At 42.9% G+C, this 19247-nt stretch overlaps 1 protein-coding gene across 12 annotated transcripts in view; it reads right to left on the bottom strand.

Annotated features, from left to right (window-relative positions):
- The window catches only part of LOC147319955 (disks large homolog 2-like), a 178793-nt gene that overhangs the window by 22707 nt on the left and 136839 nt on the right, over positions 1-19247 (bottom strand). For all 12 annotated transcript variants that reach the window (XM_086307664.1, XM_086307662.1, XM_086307659.1 and 9 more), the window contains 2 exons: positions 13293-13449; positions 189-291 (listed from right to left, as the gene is read on the bottom strand). In XM_086307664.1, coding sequence (XP_086163790.1) covers positions 189-291; positions 13293-13449 — 260 coding nt within the window. The remainder of the gene's footprint in view (positions 1-188; positions 292-13292; positions 13450-19247) is intronic.

Genomic DNA, 19247 nt, shown 5'->3' on the forward strand with positions numbered 1-19247 from the left:
TGTGAACTTATGTGCACAACTGTACATAAGGAGGTCATCACTTGGCCCAATTATAGCCAATTTACTTAGAGGCCTGCAAAGATCTATTTAAGCATTGTCCTGTGTTAGGTTTGTGCTGATTAATAAGGCATTTACACCACATGATTGGTGTGCTTGTAAAGTGCATTAACTTTTTTCAGCTGACTTACCTTCAGGTCTGTACCGAGCAATGATGGTGACCACTTGTCCTGCTCCTTTTAGGGCTGCAGCTGCTTGTTCATGTGTGGCTCCTTGTAGGTCAATGCCATTGACCTATTTTAACAACAAAGTTGAATTATTTTATTACAGTTTGCTTTACTGTATATTGTGTATTGACCTGCAATACAAAAAAGTGTACTTTATTTCACCTCAGTGTTAATGCATGGTGTCCATTAATAGGAGGACAATTCAGCTTCAGATTTAGTTTAACCCATTTATCAATTTTATTGTGAATTTTCCCAAATGACAATTGTCAAAGCCCTTAATTAAAATTAAAGCTGAAACTTTTCATTATCTTTCATCCCCGCAGGTGGGGTGGGGGTTGTGGGGAGGAGAGAGGTATGTGTGTATGATCCTCAAGCTTGGGTCCTCCTGAGGTCGAAGGTTCTATGGAGTACCTCAGCTGTTCCTACTACTGACGCAGACCACTGATGTTGTGGGCTGAACGTGCTGGAGCCCTCTTCCAGTTCTGGGGTTACAGCTCCTACTCTACTACTCCTACTACCACTGGGACCATTCTGGATTTTATGTTCCACAATTGCACCAATTGTTCATTCAGCCCCTGGTACTTCTCTGTTTTCTCATGCTCTTTCTTCCTGCTGTTGCTGAAACCAAAACTACAGTCTTGTGTTCCTTTTTAACCCCCACAATGTCTGGTTGGCTGGCCTATATACTGCTTCATCAACCAAACTAGTTTTTTGGTCATTGGGTGTTATTTCCAATGCCCATTTGAAACCTGGATCAGCTTGAAACCTGGATCCTCTGTAGCTGGGTACCAAGACAACATACCCTCAGAAGATCTACTAGATGATATGAATGCAGCACTCTGGACAATACCTACTGTGACCATAACCAGCTGATCTACACTACGGCAGCAGTGATCAGTGAGATGCTTGGCTACAAGTTGAACATGGAGAAGGAGACTTGAGGCCAAAATCAAGGTAGCATGGAGGGAGGTTAGCCAACTATTGGAGCTGCAGAAAGGTGCGATGAAGAAGGTGCCTAAGAAGTACAGCAAACTGTCTCATACCACAGGCCGTGGAAACTGCCAAGCAAAGACTCACAGCCTTCGCCAGCTGCTTTAAGGGGTACACCAGAGAGATCGAAGGCAGGAGAATAAACCAGCTGTTCTCCTCAGAACCAGCCGAGTGGCAGGGGAACAGTTTGAGAACAGCACCACCAAGGCTGGAGACGGAGCAATACTGGAAGAGCATATGGGAGAAGGACACAACCCATAACGGCAATGCTCAGTGGCTAGTGGATCTGAGGGCAGACCACAGCGACCTCCCTGAACAGGGTCCAGTGACCATCACAGTGGCAGATATCCAAGCAAGGGTCTCCAGTATGAGTTGGACAGCACCAGGCCCCGACATGGTTCACGCCTACTGGCTGAAAAGCTGACTGCACTCCACGAGCGTCTGGCAGCACAAATGAACAAGCTGCTAATAGACCAGCCACACCCAGAATGGCAAACTGAAGACCGGACAGTGATGATCACCAAGAAATTACCGGTCCCATCCAACTACCGGCCAGTAACCTGCCTCAGTACCACTCAGTACAAGCTCCTGTCAGGCATTATAGCGTCTAAGATGAACAGGCACATGGCTCAATACATGAGTGGGGCACAGAAAGGGATTAGCAAGAATACTAGACGTGCAAAGCACCAACTACTGGTAGACCGAGCAGTCAGCCAAGACTGCAAGACTAGGCTGACCAATCAGCCTCCAGTGCACAGGGCACTGCCTGGATTGATTATAAGAAGGCCTATGATTCAATGCCCCACACCTGGATCCTGGAATGCCTAGACCTATACAAGATCAACAGTACCCTAAGAGCCTTCATCAGGAACTCAATGGGGATGTGGTGTACAACACTAATTTCCAACTTCAAGCCCATAGCACAAGTCACCATCAAGTGTGGGATCTACCAACGAGATGCTCTGTCCCCACTGCTGTTCTGCATAGGCCTGAATTCCCTCAGTCAGATCATTGACAAGACTGGCTACGGATACCAACTACGGAATGGAGCAGTTGTCAGCCACCTCCTGTACATGGATGACATCAAGCTGTATGCCAAGAGTAAACGAGACATTGATTCACTGATCCACACCACCAGGATATACAGCAATGACATTGGAATGTCTTTCAGACTGGAGAAGTGTAGTCAGATGATAACAAAGAGAGAAAAGGTAGTCAGAACTGAGGGGAATCAAACTACCAGAAGGCAACATTGCAGATACAGAGGTTAGCTACAAGTAACTGAGGATCCCACAGGCAAATGGGAACCATGAAGAGGTTGCTAAGAAAGCTGCAACCACAAAGTACCTGCAGAGGGTAAAGCAAGTCCTGACAAGTCAGATAAACCAGGGGTGTCAGACTCAATTACACAGTGGGCCAAAATTCAAAACTGGAACAAAGTTGCGGGCTAACATTAATATTTATTGAAAAAAAAAATCTTCCTCCAGATATGAGAATGAATCTTTTCTTATGGACTCAAACAAGTTTTGCTGAAAAACTGAATATGGAATAAGGAAAGTTTAATGCTAAACAATATATATATTAGCTGTATAATACCAGTAGGCCAGCTCTAATAGTAATTTGGTATGGCTTCGCGGGCCAAATGTAACTAGGCTGTGGGCCAAATTTGGCCCGCGGGCCAGAGTTTGACACCTATGAGCTAAACGATAAGAACAAGATCCGGGCTATCAACACCTACGCCCTGCCTGTGGTCAGGTACCCTGCTGGGATAATAAGTTGACCAAAGGAGGAGATAGAAGCCACTGACATCAAGACAATGAAACTACTGACCATGCATGGAGGGCTTCACCCCAAGTCCAGAACCCTGAGGCTGTACGCTAGGTGTAAGGCAGGAGTTCAGGGACTGGTGAGTGTCAGTACCACGGTCCAGGATGAGACAAAGGAAATCCACAAGTACATCAGGAAGATGGCCCCAACCGACCGCGTGTTTAGTGAATACCTCAGCCAGCAGAAATACAGGAAAGAGGAGGAACCATCATGGAATTATAGGCCCCTGCACGGTATGTACCACCGGCAGATAGAGGAGGTGGCTCAAATCCTACCAGTGGCTGGACAAAGCTGGACTGAAAGACAGCACAGAGGCACTAATCATGGCAGCACAGGAACAAGCTCTGAGTACAAGATCCATAGAGGCTGGGGTCTATCACACCAGGCAAGACCCCAGGTGCAGGCTGTGTAAAGATGCCCCAGAGACAATCCAGCACATAACAGCAGGGTGCAAGATGCTAGCAGGCAGGGCATACATGGAACGCCATAACCAAGTGGCATGCATAGTGTACAGGAACATCTGTGCCGAATATAACCTGGAAGTCCCGAGGTCAAAATGGGAGACGCCCCCAAGGAGAATGACCGAGCTAAGATTCGGTGGGACTTGCAGATATAGACGGACAATATAGTGGTGGCTAACCAACCGGACATAGTAGTGTTGGACAAGCAGAGGAAGGTGGACATCGTGATAGACATTGTGAAAGTGAATGAAAGCAACATCAGGAAGAAGGAACACGAGAAGCTTGAGAAATACCAAGGTCTCAGAGAAGAGCTGGAGAAGATGTGGAGGGTGAAGGTAACAGTGGTCCCAGTGGTAATCGGAGCACTAGGGGTGAGTGGGGAATTTGTATATTTTTCTTGTCTTTTTTCTCATCTTGTCTGTTCTGGTAAATAATCTCTTAAAATCCAGAATAATCTTCTTTGTCTTTGTGGTGTTCAGAGCCGGTTGATATAGGCTCTGAACACAGGAATAATTAAAGCATGGGATGAAAGCCTATCTCAGAGAGAGGTTGAAAATTCTGGTGAAGACTGTGAACACAGTCCCTAAAAAATCTGATACTGTCAAGTCCAGATGTTTTCCTGGCACCAACCCCTCTTAACATCCACTTTACATCCTGAACCTGTACAGTCAATGGTTGGGAGCTCAAAACTGGGACTTGGAAGGTGTTAATGGTTGAGACAGAATAGTGGATTACGGGGGAGGTGTCTCAAAGCGTGAGAAGTTCCTTTGCTAAGTGTGATGCTCGTGTCCATGACTGTGTTGGTCTGCCTCCTGAAGTTGACAATACGCTGGATACCCTACCAAAGGTTATTATGGGAGAGTTGATTTTCTATGCTCCAATTTTCCTGATTCCGCTCTTCAGGTCAGCTCTGGCAGCACTATATACTTCCCTGAAAGTGGAATTGTGGGCTTTGGGGACACGTTTGACAGCTTACAGGACCTTTGATTGGGAAACACACATTTTTCTGCTGCTACATTTCCCACACAGAAGTTGATGGATAGAACAGCTTCTGTATGAACAGTCAAGTCCTTATTGCCAAAGACACTTGACTCAGAGGAATTGTGCTGCTTCTGTGTATACGTCTGTGGATGTATTCAGGGGAGAGGATCACAGAGAAGTGGTCAGACCGGCCTCTGTGTGGGAGATAACACACTCTGTGTTTTATGCTTGTATAAACTTGAGCCAAAGTGTTTTCCCCTCTGGTCACACATCTTACATGCTGGTAAAATCTAGGCAGGACAGACTCTAAGTTTGCCTGATTAAAATCACCTGCAGTAATATGTGTGCCGTTGGGTCCACTGTAGTAGTGTTTGTATGGTGTCTGCCAATAATAAGAGAGATGTGCTAGTGTTAGCATTGACTGGAATGTACAAAGCTGTCATTTGTCAGCATTTTGAGTTTAACTTTGTAGTCTTGATTCTTTCCTTGGCATTATGAAGAAGATAAAAGTTCAAGTTTTATATGGTTTAATCTTGGTTTTAGTTCTTTTTATGTCTTTGAGTTTACTTTCTGTTTCTGGTTGATGGTTTCTTGTCAATTAGGTTCCTTTTGTGTCTTATCCCAGTGTCTCCTGTGAGAGTCTGTTGTGTCTGTTTGTTTGTTTCTCCTGACTCTGCTTTTCCTGTTTTATTTTGATAGTCCCTGTCTCATGTGCCTTGGGTTCAGTTTTGTTCCCCCTGTCTAAATTTTTGGACAGATTTCGCTTTCCCTATCATAAAGGATGGTCAAGTGTATCCTATGCTAAAGGAAGCACTCAAGCTTCATTATTGTGTCGTCCCTCAATATTGTTCTCCCTTGTTCCCTGGTTTTCTCTACGATCCTACTTTGTATTCCTGGTCCACTACATCTAAATGCTTTCTATTTAGCAGTCACACACAGTATGTTGCCCCAGGATACTTACCGGCCTTTTAAACTTATATATAAGTTCACCAGGGAGAATATGAAAAATAAAAAGTCTAGCCTTCTTAGGCTGTGAAATTTCCACCAGTAATGGGGGACATATGAAGTCAGTGTGTACAGTAAACACTGACTAATATTTAAGGTTAGATTCCCATCATCCACTGGAGCATATAGTGTCATCAGAACACTACAACACAGAGCAAACAGCTTCCCCACAGACACAGCAGCCATGGAAGTGGAGGAACGTTATATCAAAAAGTCCCTGAGTAAATCTAATTATCATAGATGGACATTTGTCAAAGTTGGGAAAGCACCTAAAAAAATCTCCAAGCACTCTAGGAGTAAAGGACAGCTGCTGCCTAAGCAAAAATCCTTAATGATCCCTTCAGTGTCAGGAGTATCGGAATAGCTGAGAAGCATTTTCTCAAAAGGCAGCACCTCTGCTGTTTTCAAACCTCAAACAACACTACCACAAAAATTGGTACCCTGGCACAAGCCTTTAAGCCTTTAAGATAGCTACAAGAGTGCCAAAAGGTGGATTTTGTCACTTTTGACTGTTGTTCATTCAGGACAGTAAACCTGAGCTTCAGGTGATTGGGGGAGATCAAGACTGTCTTCCTCTTTTTTTAAATTGCAAACTGTGGTCCAGTTGTTAGCAGAGGGAGGGAAGGCAAAGGACTGTAACTTCGAGAGATGCTGGTTTGGCAAAGGACTCATTGGATTGAGTTTCCTGGACACAATTTCCCTGAACAATGGATTGACATAGGATCATGATCCTTTAAGCCTGGAAGCTAGTAACAATAGTAACAAGTTCAGGGTTGTTGTTTTTTTGAGGTGTAAAGGTAATGATACATCATCCTTTAGACTGGATTTACTCCATTATTCTGCCCCATGTATATCCATCATGTATTTAATGAGCTGTATGTCTTCTTCTGAAATCCCCACCTTCCGTTGCTACATAAAACAAAGTAGCGATGGTTTAGAAAATGTAGTTTTCTCTGGTCCCCTTCCCAATCAGACCAGGAGTGACATGTTTAGCTGGATGTTCTCCTTAAATGATTAAAGTGTGATTAAAATGGTGCCGGTGAGGTCGGCTGCCGTGCTGGATGCTCTGCCCTAACTTCTCCACTTTTTCGTCACTTTTTGCTATATCTGCGATAATCTTGCATGGGCATCATGCAAAACACACAAATCTGCTACAGTAGAGACACTTTGGTTTCTATTGGTCTGCAGTACACGAACATTTCACCATGTTTAACTCCGGACCCAACCTGGCCAAAGGAGATCCTGAGAGAGAACAAAGGACGCGACCCTAAGCGACGGCCTCGAGGTAAAAGAGCCGGCATCAGGAACAGGCTACGGGCTCGCGCACACCGCGCACCCATGCCCAGTATCCTGCTAGCCAATGTTCAATCCATCGAGAACAAGCTTGATGACCTCAGAGCCAGAATCAAGTTCCAGAGAGACATTCGGGACTGCAACCTCCTCTGCTTCACCGAGACTTGGCTGAACCCAGCGATACCAGACCACGCCGTGCAGCCGACGGGGTTCTTTTCGGTTTACCGCATGGACAGGACAATGGAGTCGGGGAAGAAAAGAGGTGGTGGAGTGTGTTTGATGGTGAACAACAGATGGTGCGACAGCACAAACATCTCCCCACTCACACGCTCTTGCTCGCCCAATCTGGAGCTTTTGATCGTTAAGTGTCGCCCTTTCTATCTCCCTCGGGAATTCACTGCGGTCATTGCCTGTACTGTTTACATTCCGCCTCACGCGGACTCGGACACTGCCTTATGTGAGCTACATGAGGCTCTCACACATCAACAAACACTTCACCGAGATGCCGCACTCATTGTTATGGGAGATTTTAACAGAGTGAATCTCAAACGGACATTTCACAACCTTCACCAGCACATCAACTGCCCCACCCGGGGCACGAGGACATTAGACCACTGCTACACCCCGTTCAAGAACTGTTACAAGGCTCAACCCCTGCCGGCATTTGGAAAATCGGACCATTCCGCCATCTTCCTCATACCTGCTTACAAACAAAGGCTAAAGCAGCAACCACCAATCAGGAGGGAGGTCGCTCGCTGGACGGACCAATCGGTGGCCGCGCTGCAGGACGCACTGGATGACTGGGACATGTTTCGGCGCAGCTCTGATGACATCAACATGTTTACGGAAGCGGTTGTGGGATTTATCGGGAAACTAGCGGACGACACAGCAGAAAGAACTATCATCCGAACGTTTCCCAACCAGAAGCCGTGGTTGGATAAAAACATCCGCGACGCTCTGAGATCACGCACCGCTGCCTACAATGAAGGGCTTGTCTCCGGTAATATGGACCTATACAAGGCTGCGTCCTACAATGTGCGCAGCGCGGTCCGAAAGGCAAAGCGGAGCTACGGGGAAAAACTAGAGTCACAGCTACGACAGTGCGACTCTAGGAGCCTGTGGAAAGGACTGCGGACTATAACGGACTATAAACGACCAGCTTCTTCAATGATGAATGCCGATGCTTCACTGGCTGATGAGCTGAACATGTTTTATGCTCGCTTCGACGCCGCAGCAATTAAAACAACAAACGGCTGCGCGCGCTCGGAGTGCACCAGTGAAGAAAATGCATTCGTCATCACAGAGCATGCCGTGAGGAACACCTTCAGGAGGGTGAACACCAGGAAGGCAGCAGGACCAGATGCAATCCCTGGCCGGGTCCTTAGAGCCTGCGCTGATCAACTAGCACCGGTGTTCACGGAGATCTTCAACCTCTCCCTGGCCCAAGCTGTGGTTCCCACGTGCTTCAAACGGTCCATTATTGTCCCTGTTCCAAAGAAACAACAGCCCGCTTGCCACAATGACTACCGTCCAGTAGCACTGACTTCAATTGTGATGAAGTGTTTTGAAAGACTGATGAGAGATCACATCACTTCTTCACTTCCTCCCACCATCGACTCACTTCAGTTTGCTTACCGGACTAATCGTTCCACAGACGATGCCATAGCTCACCTGCTCCACACATCCCTGAGTCACCTGGACACTGGCAGAGGGAATTATGTTAGGATGCTGTTCGTGGACTACAGTTCAGCATTCAACACAATAATTCCCTCTAAGCTTTTCACCAAGTTGACGGATCTAGGACTCAGCTCATCACTGTGTCAGTGGATCCTCAACTTCCTCACAGACAGACCCCAATCAGTGAGGGTGGGAAAACAAGTCTCCCCCTCCATCTCACTCAGCACTGGAGTGCCTCAGGGCTGTGTTTTAAGCCCCCTGCTGTACTCACTGTACACTTATGACTGTGTAGCCACATCCGACACCACCTCCATTGTCAAGTTTGCTGACGACACTGCTGTTGTGGGCCTGATCTCCGACAACATCGAGACGGCCTACCTGGAGGAGATTAGGAACCTGGAGACCTGGTGCCAGGAGAATAACCTCCTCCTAAACATCAGCAAGACTAAGGAGCTGATCGTGGACTTCACTACAAAGCAGGCGAGGAATTACAAACCCCTCATCATCAGTGGCACGCCAGTGGAGAGAGTGGACAGTTTCCGATACCTGGGTGTCCACATCACTCAGGACCTGTCATGGTCCTGTCACATCAACACCCTGGTTAAGAAAGCCCGTCAGCGTCTCTTCTTCCTCAGAAGACTTAGAGACTTCCATCTGCCACTGAAGGTGCTCAAGAACTTCTACTCCTGCACCATCGAGAGCGTCCTGACGTCAAACATCTGCACCTGGTTTGGGAACAGCACCAAGCAGGATAGACGAGATCTGCAAAGGGTGGTGCGCTCGGCAGAACGCATCATTCAATCAGAGCTCCCTGACCTGCTGTCCATCTACACCAAGCGGTGCAAGTCCAAAGCTAGGAAGATTATGATGGACCTCTCCCATCCCAACAATGGACTCTTCTCACTGTTGAGGTCTGGGAAGCGCTTCCGCTCCCTTAAGGCCAAAACAGAGAGAATGAGGAGGAGCTTCTTCCCCCAGGCTATTCGGGGCCTGAACCAGGTGTAGACTGGACTCTCCCACACACGTCACTATAAGACTGGACTCTCACACACGTCACCACACGCACCACCACACATTTCCTATAATCCTATAATTCCTATAATTTATAATCCTTATCTTTATAATCTCTTCTGCTATTTGCACATTCTTTACTGTAAATTCCTAAGTTAATTTGTAAATTTTTGTAGTAAATTGTAAATATTGTAGAACTTTTCTTCTGTCATTTAATGGTCGGGCATTGTACAGCTACAAGCATTTCACCCCCATGTCATACTGTGTATGGTTGTGTGTGTGTGACAAATAAAATTTGAATTTGAATTTGAATTTGAAATTGTCTGAGTGGTGTCCAAAAAACGATGTGGGCTTCATAGATAATTGGGAAACCTTCTGGAGGAAACCTGGTCTTGTTAGGAGAGACGGCATCCATCCCACTTTGGATGGAGCAGCTCTCATTTCTGGAAATCTGGTCAAATTTATTAAACCCCCCAAAACGCCTCTCTGCAGCTTCTCTCCTCCTGCTACCCCCCCAAAAACCCATCTCCATAGAGACTGTGTCAGCTTCCAAACAGACAAAAAACAAACTAAAAACCAGCAACAAACAACTTAAACATAAACAATTACAAAGAAAGAACAATACAGTATCCACATCTGAACCAAAGAGTAAAACAGTGAAATGTGGATTATTAAATATTAGGTCTCTCTCCTCCAAGTCTCTGTTAGTACATGACTTAATAATTGATCAACAAATCGATTTACTCTGCCTTACAGAAACCTGGTTGCAGCAGGATGATTATGTTAGTTTAAATGAATCAACACCCCCGAGTCATTCTAACTACCAGAAACCTCGAAGCACAGGCCGAGGGGGAGGTGTGGCAGCAATTTTTCACACAAGCCTATTAATTAATGAAAGACCAAGACAGACTTTTAATTCATTTGAAAGCCTGATGCTTAGCCTCGTCCACCCCAGCTGTGAAACTCAGAAACCAGTCTTGTTATCATCTATCGTCCACCTGGGCCTTACACAGAGTTTCTGTCTGATTTCTCAGACTTTATATCTAATTTAGTTCTGAGCTCAGATAAAATAATTATTGTGGGTGATTTTAACATTCGTGTAGATGCTAAAAATGACAGCCTCAACATGGCATTTAATCTGTTATTGGACTCAACCTGGTTCTGCTGGAGGTTTCTTCCTGTTAAAAGAGAGTTTTTCCTCCCCACTGTCACCAAAGTGCTGCTCATAGGGGGTCATATGATTGTTGGGGTTTTCTCTGTATCTATTACTTTAGGGTCTACCTTATAATGTAAAGCACCTTGAGGCGACTGTTGTTGTGATTTAGTGCTGTATGAATAAAAGTGAATTGAACTGAATTCAATGGAAATGTGACTTTAATTCTGCAACATTAATTATTTTGATTTTAATTTAAATGTGTAAAACTAAATATTAGTGCTGTCAATAGATAAAAAAAATTAACTAATTAATCTCACAATTTTAATCGCAATGAATCGCAGTTACTTGATCAAAAGCCTGGTTGCAATTACATTTTTTCAACTTTATATTTAAGCTTGTAACATACATTTATGCAATATAATGAAGTATAAACACAAAGAATGTTAAATGCTTAAATTCAAAGAGAATTTGAATAGTTTTCTTCAGTCTTTTAGCACAACTTTCTCCTGTGAAATGCAACTTAAAAAACAAACAAACTAATAGGTAAGTATAAACTAATATATAATTATATCAAACTGCTGTCAAACAAAATATTTAAAATGTCTAATCAGATTCATCACAGGGTTACTTTGGATTAATTTTGATTAATCACGATTAAATATAATTTTTATTCAATATTAATCACATTTCATTTTGCATGAGCAGACTCGAGAAAAGCAGCTTGTTGCAATCCACTTGGCGATTGCGTCAGTCAATATGTCCGAGGTCGACTTACTGAGTCCCCGATGCTCCGTGAGTGGTTTGTCCAAGCTGGGTGACGCGTTAGCTAAAGTGCTAGCAGCATCCTGGCTAACGTATGCTTCGCGTCAATGTGATATTTTAAGCAGGAAGTGCTTCAGTGAAAATTCCTTCTTGCACAACATGCATAAGACTTTATGTTGGTCGACTGTTCCGTCTTCTTGGTTTTTTAATACTCAAATTTCCCGTCGAGAGGGCCGATGTGCGTTTATCATCTTCCATATTGAGTTGATTGGTTCAGCTGCCCGTCACTACCAGATCAACTGCCCATTTGCGCATGTGCGAAGGTAACTCTGCTTGGCCAAACTGCCCGAAATGAGTTAACAGAAACATTTTAGGGATTTTGAGTCATTCTGTACTCCAGATGCGTTAATTGCGTTAAAAATTTTAATCGCGTTGACCATGATGGCGGATTAATTTGCGTTAACGCATTAATTTTGACAGCACTACTAAATACTTATTTTTTAAATCACTGTAGTTTTAAAAGAGATGTTTTCCATTCTTATTTGATTTCAGCTGCCAAGCTGCTTCTGCTTCCTTTTGTTTAGAAGTTTAATCATGATCCACCACTAACGTGACAGATCGGGACTATTGACCGATGGGACTGGACTCTGGGTTTTAAAGCAGCCATGCTGTTGGTTTAGCAGAGCTTTTTGTAAAGGAGATTGTCTGGATGGCAGCACATGTTCAACATGTTTAATATAAAAAGTATCTTCACAGATGTGCAAGTTTTTTGCACAGCTGGATGTTTCCCTTCCTTGTTAGCTCAGAAAACACAGGTTCAATCATTTCCACAAAGAATTAAAAAATTTGAACAGTCAAACTACAACTCAGTCTTTGCAAGTCATCTTAGTCTACAAATAGGATAAGACCCTTTAGAAGTTTTATTTTTATTTTGGATGGCAGGTTTTTTTTATTGTAGATGCATCAAATGGCTCTTTCCTGACAGTAGTTTTCAGAGACATGCCATGACTAGATGGTTATACATGTTTATTTGATTAAATCTCTGCATTCTTTGCAAATTTAGATTTAAAAACAATGTTTTAAAATAACTTGCAGACACAATCTTAACCCCTTCTCCTTCTTTCTTTCTGAAAGGCTTAGCCTCTATGTAATGCTATTTTTTACCCCTAATCCTCCCATGCTGCCGAATAGCCTAATTATCTGTGAGAGGTTCTGCTGGGTGTTTTCTTAATATTAGACAAATTAGCAGTCCTTTACTATCCCTTTCCTAGCTTTCGCTGGCAATGAAGGAAATTTCTGTTTCGTCATTAATTATTAATTATTTTAACAATTAAAGCAATAAAGATGAAAAACACTAGTTTTGTATTTATAGCTGTCAATTACAAATGCACATATTTAATAGATTTAATTAAAAAAATAACCTGCTAATAAACTATGACACACAGCACCTATCTGTTATCATACTGGAGCAATACTGCAGAAGAAAAAACCCACCATCCATTTGCTTTGAAAGTAAATCTAGGCCACCTGAACTATTGCACACTTTATCATTGTCCTTGGAACACACACATTTAACAAAAGTCAGCCTGTACTTGTGCAGAGCATTACAAAGAGATTCAGACTGCAACAAATAAAAACAGCTTATTTATTCAGATTTGTTTGTAAGCAGTTTGCATATTCAGTTCAATTCAGTCTATAAAAAACTGAATACAGCTGCCTCAGGATGCTTTATACTGTAAAGACCCTCAAATAGGGCTGCTATTGAGCTGTGAAGGTTTTTCATAATGAATTAAACCGCAGGTGACATCAGAATTTCTACATCAATAATTTCGGTAAAACTTAAACATATTTTGAAACATTACTATGTGTAAATCTCTGTGGATATAGTGGCTCTTGCATACTCACTGATAAAATCTGGTCACCTCGCCTCAGTTCTCCACTCAAGTCAGCGGGTCCTCCCGCAAGGATGAAGGAGACAAAGATGCCCTCACCATCTTCACCACCTACGATGTTGAAGCCCAAGCCCGTGGTACTCTTGTGGAGCACTACCTTCCTGGGTTCCCTGTGCAGACAGTTTAAATAATACATAAGCTCAGGGGAGTCAGTAGGTCTCAGCATCTTCAGCTCAGAAAGAAGACTAAAAGGTGGACAACAATTGCACAATTGCTCGAGTAAAGCTTTGTGCAGACACTGAAGCTCAGTGACTGCCAGAGCTCCACAGGGGGATAGTGCTCTACTTAGATCACTTGTCCCAATTTAGCGCTGACGAAAAAGGAGCCTCATCATATTACACACTTTCACACACTGGTTTGCTTGCTCTTTTGCTCCATCTGTCACAAACTTACAGACACTTGAATATACTAATGTATCTCAAAATATTTGAAGATTATGAGTACTGAATCTAAGGAGCTTGGAAAGAAAAGTGTCTGGACTTCTTTAAGTGGCTTGAAGATGTTTCACCTCTCATCCGAGAAGCTTCTTCAGTTCTAGTTCTAGTCCAGACGCTTTTCTTTCCAAGCTCCTTAGACTACGATGACCTGGATGACTGACAACCTTCACAGACATGAACACTGAATATTGACAGTTGTCAAAATGATCATCGTTAATACCCTTCACAGGTATGGTAATCCACAGAAGGTCGTTGCTGAAAATTTTGGCTGTCTACAGAGTGCTGTATCAAAGCTTATTATTATAAAGTTAAAGTTGAGGGAAAACGTAGGAAAACGTGCACATTATTAATTGATCACAACCAGTTCAAGAAACTGGCAGGTCTGTGTTAACACAGCTGAGAGAGTAAAAGGTCTAAACATCCAGCTTTATGTGATTATAAATGTGATTAAAAGTGAGACCTTCTTATGTGATGAGAATGATTTTAAATTATATTCTGGTTTTAGCAGAAAACCAAATAGGACAAGCCAGTATAGGAGAAGTATATGCTCTATTTCTAGCCCTAGTCAATATTCTTCGGGCAGCATTTAGGAACTGCTACTGCGCAAGTGAAAGTAAGCATTCTGCACATTTGTTTATTATGCATATTCAGGGACATATCCTGGTCAGAAACGACTCTGCACGTTATGTCTTTAAGACATTCCTGCAGTTTAACTCATTGGTGTGTGTTATCTGGCTTCATGGACAGATAGAGCTGGGTGTCATCTGCATAGCAGTGTAAATGTATGCTATGTCTTCTAATGATGCTGCCTAAGGGAAGCATGTATAATGTAAACAGAATTGGTCCTAGCACTGAACCCTGTGGAACTCCATAATTAACCTCAGTGTGAGAAGAGGACTCTCCATTTACATGCACAAACTGGAGTCTATTAGATAGATATGATACAAACCACTGCAGCACAGTACCTGTAATACCTACAGCATGTTCTAATCGCTCTAATAGGATATTATGGTCGACAGTATCGAACGCTGCACTGAGGTCTAGCAGGACAAGCACAGAGATGAGTCCACTGTCAGAGGCCATAAGACGATCATTTGTAACCTTCACTAAAGCTGTTTCTGTGCTGTGATGAGCTCTGAAACCTGACTGAAACTTTTCAAATAAGCCATTCCTCTGCAGATGATCTGTTAGCTGTTTGACAACTACTCTTTCAAGGATGTTTGATATAAAGGAAGGTTGGAGATTGGCCTATAATTAGCTAAGACTGCTGGGTCTAGAGATGCTTTTTGAGTAAAGGTTTAACTACAGCCAGCTTGAAGGCCTGTGGTACATATCCATTTGAGAGAATTTGATTCAATTCAGTTTTATTTATATAGCTTATTGTAAAGCTCCAAATTGCAACATTTTGAGAGAAGCCAGTTGAGTCTAATAACAGATTAAATGCTTTGTTGACTAAATCAGCATTATCCAGAACCAACAGTTTCTCTGTTACTATCAATAACTCGCCGGTCTCCGTTTCTTCCTCTGTGAAAACTCTGGGTGTCATCCTCGACAGTACTTGTACACAGTAGTTGTACACATTTAAGGCTATTCATCATCTCTCCCCTCCATATCTCTCTGTTCTGGTTCAGATCACCGCCCCATCTCTGTGTCTCAGAGCTTCTTCTTCTCTTTCTCTCTCTGTCCCCTCTCTTCGTCTTGCCACCATGGGGAGCAGGGCTTTCAGCTGCTCAGCTCCTCGACTCTGGAATTCCCGACCTCCTGATTTAAGAAATCTCACTTCCTTCTCTCTCTTTAAGTCCCAACTCAAAACTCACTTGTTCATAACAGCTTATCCCACATAACCTCTCCACTCTGCTATTTACAGTGGCTTGCAAAAGTATTCGGCCCCCTTGAACTTTCCCACATTTTGTCACATTACAGCCACAAACATGAATCAATGTTATTGGAATTCCAGGTGAAAGACCAACACAAAGTGGTGCACACGTGAGAAGTGGAATGAAAATCAGACATGATTCCAAACATTTGTTACAAATAAATAACTGCAAAGTGGGGTGTGCGTAATTATTCAGCCCCTTTGGTCTGAGTGCAGTCAGTTGCACATAGACGTTGCCTGATGAGTGCTAATGACTAAATAGAGTGCACCTGTGTGTAATCTAATGTCAGTACAGATACAGCTGCTCTGTGACGGCCTCAGAGGTTGTCTGAGAGAATATTGGGAGCAACAACACCATGAAGTCCAAAGAACACAGCAGACAGGTCAGGCATAAAGTTACTGAGAAATGTAAAGCAGGCTTAGGCTACACAAAGATTTCCCAAGCCTTGAACATCCCACGGAGCACTGTTCAAGCCATCATTCAGAAATGGAAGGAGCATGGCACAACTGTAAACCTACCAAGACAAGGCCGTCCACCTAAACTCACAGGCCGAACAAGCAGCTGATCAGAAATGCAGCCAAGAGGCCCATGGTGACTCTGGACGAGCTGCAGAGATCTACAGCTCAGGTGGGGGAATCTGTCCACAGGTCAACTATTAGTCGTGCACTGCACAAAGTTGGCCTTTATGGAAGAGTGGCAAGAAGAAAGCCATTGTTAACAGAAAACCAGAAGAAGTCCCGTTTGCAGTTTGCCACAAGCCATGTGGGGACACAGCAAACATGTGGAAGAAGCTGCTCTGGTCAGATGAGACCAACATGCAAAACGCTATGTGTGGAGGAAAACTAACACTGCACATCACTCTGAACACACCATCCCCACTGTCAGATATGGTGGTGGCAGCATCATGCTCTGGGGGTGCTTCTCTTCAGCAGGGACAGGGAAGCTGGTCAGAGTTGATGGGAAGATGGATGGAGCCAAATACAGGGCAGTCTTGGAAGAAAACCTCTTGGAGTCTGCAAAAGACTTGAGACTGGGGCGGAGGTTCAGCTTCCAGCAGGACAACGACCCTAAACATAAAGCCAGGGCAACAGTGGGATGGTTTAAAACAAAACACATCCATGTGTTAGACTGGCCCAGTCAAAGTCCAGATCTAAATCCAATCCAGAATCTGTGGCAAGATCTGAAAACTGCTGTTCACAAACGCTGCCCATCTAATCTGACTGAGCTGGAGCTGTTTCAAAGAAGAATGAGCAAAGATTTCAGTCTGTAGATGTGCAAAGCTGGTAGAGACAGACCCTAAAAGACTGGCAGCTGGAACTGCAGCTGGTTCTACAAAGTATTGACTCAGGGGCTGAATAATTACACACACCCCACTTTGCAGTTATTTATTTGTAAAAATGTTTGGAATCATGAATGATGTTCGTTCCACTTCTCACGTGTGCACCACTTTGTGTTGGTCTTTCACGTGGAATTCCAATAAAATTGATTCATGTTTGTGGCTGTAATGTGACAAAATGTGGGAAAGTTCAAGGGGGCGAATACTTTTGCAACCACTGTAAATTTGTTTTATGTCTTATGCTTGTATGATTATGTAAACTGCTTGCTTTTATGCTGCTTTTATTATTCTGCTGTGTACAGTGTCCTTGAGTATTTTGAAAGGCACTTTCAAATAAAATGTATTATTATTATTATTATTATTGAGGCTGTCATTTTTAACATCTAGATGGATGTTAAAATCACCCACAATTATCTGAGCTGAGCACTAAATCAGATAAAAGTCTGAGAAATCAGACAGAAACTCAGGTGGGCAACAGAATAAAACTGTTTGACTTTTACAGCTAGGGTGGGCGAGGCTAAGCATCAGGGTTTCAAATTAATTACATCTCTGTCTGGGTTTTTGGTTGAATAAGAAGGTGCAGTGAAAAATTGCTGCCACACCCTCTCCTCGGCCTGTGCCTCAGGGATTCTGATAGTTACTATGACTCAGGAGTGTTTATTCATTTAAACTAACATAATCATTTTGCTCTAACCAGGTTTCTGTAAAGCAGAGTAAATCAATATGTTAATCGATTATTAATTCATGTACAAAAAGAGACCTAATGGTTAATAATCCACAGTTTGCTGTTTTACCCTTTGGTGCACTTGATGATACTAGATTGTTCTTTCTTTGTAATTTTTAATTTTAAAGCATTTCTTGATGATTTTCTTTGGTGGTCTAGGACAGACACAGTCTCTATGTGGAATGGGGTTTAGAGGAAATAACAGGAGTTAATCTATGGTGCTGCTTCCAGGTCCCAACTCTGGATAGTCATTTTGGGTAATTTAATAAATCTAGATTAGATTAGATTAGATTAGATAGAACTTTATTAATCCCTCGGGTGGGTTCCTCTGGGAAATTCGATTTCCAAAAAAGCACAGCACCGACAGAAGTTACAGAGTTACAGAATATTATATATATATATATATATATATATATATACACACACACACACACACACATATATATAAATACAGAGACAATATAAATAAAATATACGAAGGGGATAAATAGAATAAATAGGAATAAAAATAAAAATACAAGTGAATTGCACATTTCAAGTATTGAGTCTATTGCACTGTTGACTATTTACAAAAGTATTGCACAAAAGGTATTGCACAGTGAGGTGAAGAGGCACTACAGCTTAGTTGTTCCCCCCTCCTTTGTCCTCCTGTTTCCCCTCCCTCTCCCCTCCAGGGAGGAGTTAAACAGTCTGATGGCGTGTGGGACAAAGGAGTTTTTAAGTTTTAAATCTGGCCAGAAACGAGAGCTGCACCATTCATAGTGCAATGGATTCCTTTCTCCTAACATCAATAATCTATAAAGCCAGACAACCAGCAACTTAAGGAGAACATGCAGCGAAAGAAAAGTCTGACATTGTTTCCGGAAAGGTTACACACGATTCAGTATTCATGTTAGTGAACTCAGATTGATGGAACCATGTGTCACTACTGCTTGAATGATGATTTTCTGTAATTTGCCTTCATCTTCATTGCTGCTCTGGCCCCTGGAACACAATTCACTATGGACACATCTCCAGTTCAGTGACTCTGACCTCCACCAGTGATAATGGGCTTCATTTAGTACAGTATCAGCAATTACTAAAGGAGTAACTACACATCCTACATACTGAGCAGAAAGAGCAGGGACAGGTTTAGAGGCCATGCAGAGGGAAACACTATGACATATTGAAAACACTGTATACTTTTTACCACAAAAGCAGGGATATTATGATGTCATAGTAATTTTACCCTACCAATCAGTAGGGTAAAATTACTCATGTGTAGCATTTATACACCTATAACAACCACACATTTTTATGCACAAAATGAATATTATCATGTTTCCTGGCAAACACCAAGCAAATAATCTATGTTGACTTTTATATTACAGAGCACGACCTAAATATTGCAGGAGATCAACAAAAATTGGCTAATTTTTAATTCAACCAGCCCCTTATTTATCATCTTTCATATACACAAGATCGACCACAGTTACTTCTCTCAGCATCATTGAGTAAATTGCTTTGACAACAGCAAGAAAAGACCAAACAATAC

Source organism: Aulonocara sp. 'chitande type north' Nkhata Bay, linkage group LG10 (genome assembly GCF_057382095.1).
Source record: "Aulonocara sp. 'chitande type north' Nkhata Bay isolate Kocher_YH1m ecotype deep benthic linkage group LG10, A_spYH_male_GT1.1, whole genome shotgun sequence".
Taxonomy (NCBI): domain Eukaryota; kingdom Metazoa; phylum Chordata; class Actinopteri; order Cichliformes; family Cichlidae; genus Aulonocara; species Aulonocara sp. 'chitande type north' Nkhata Bay.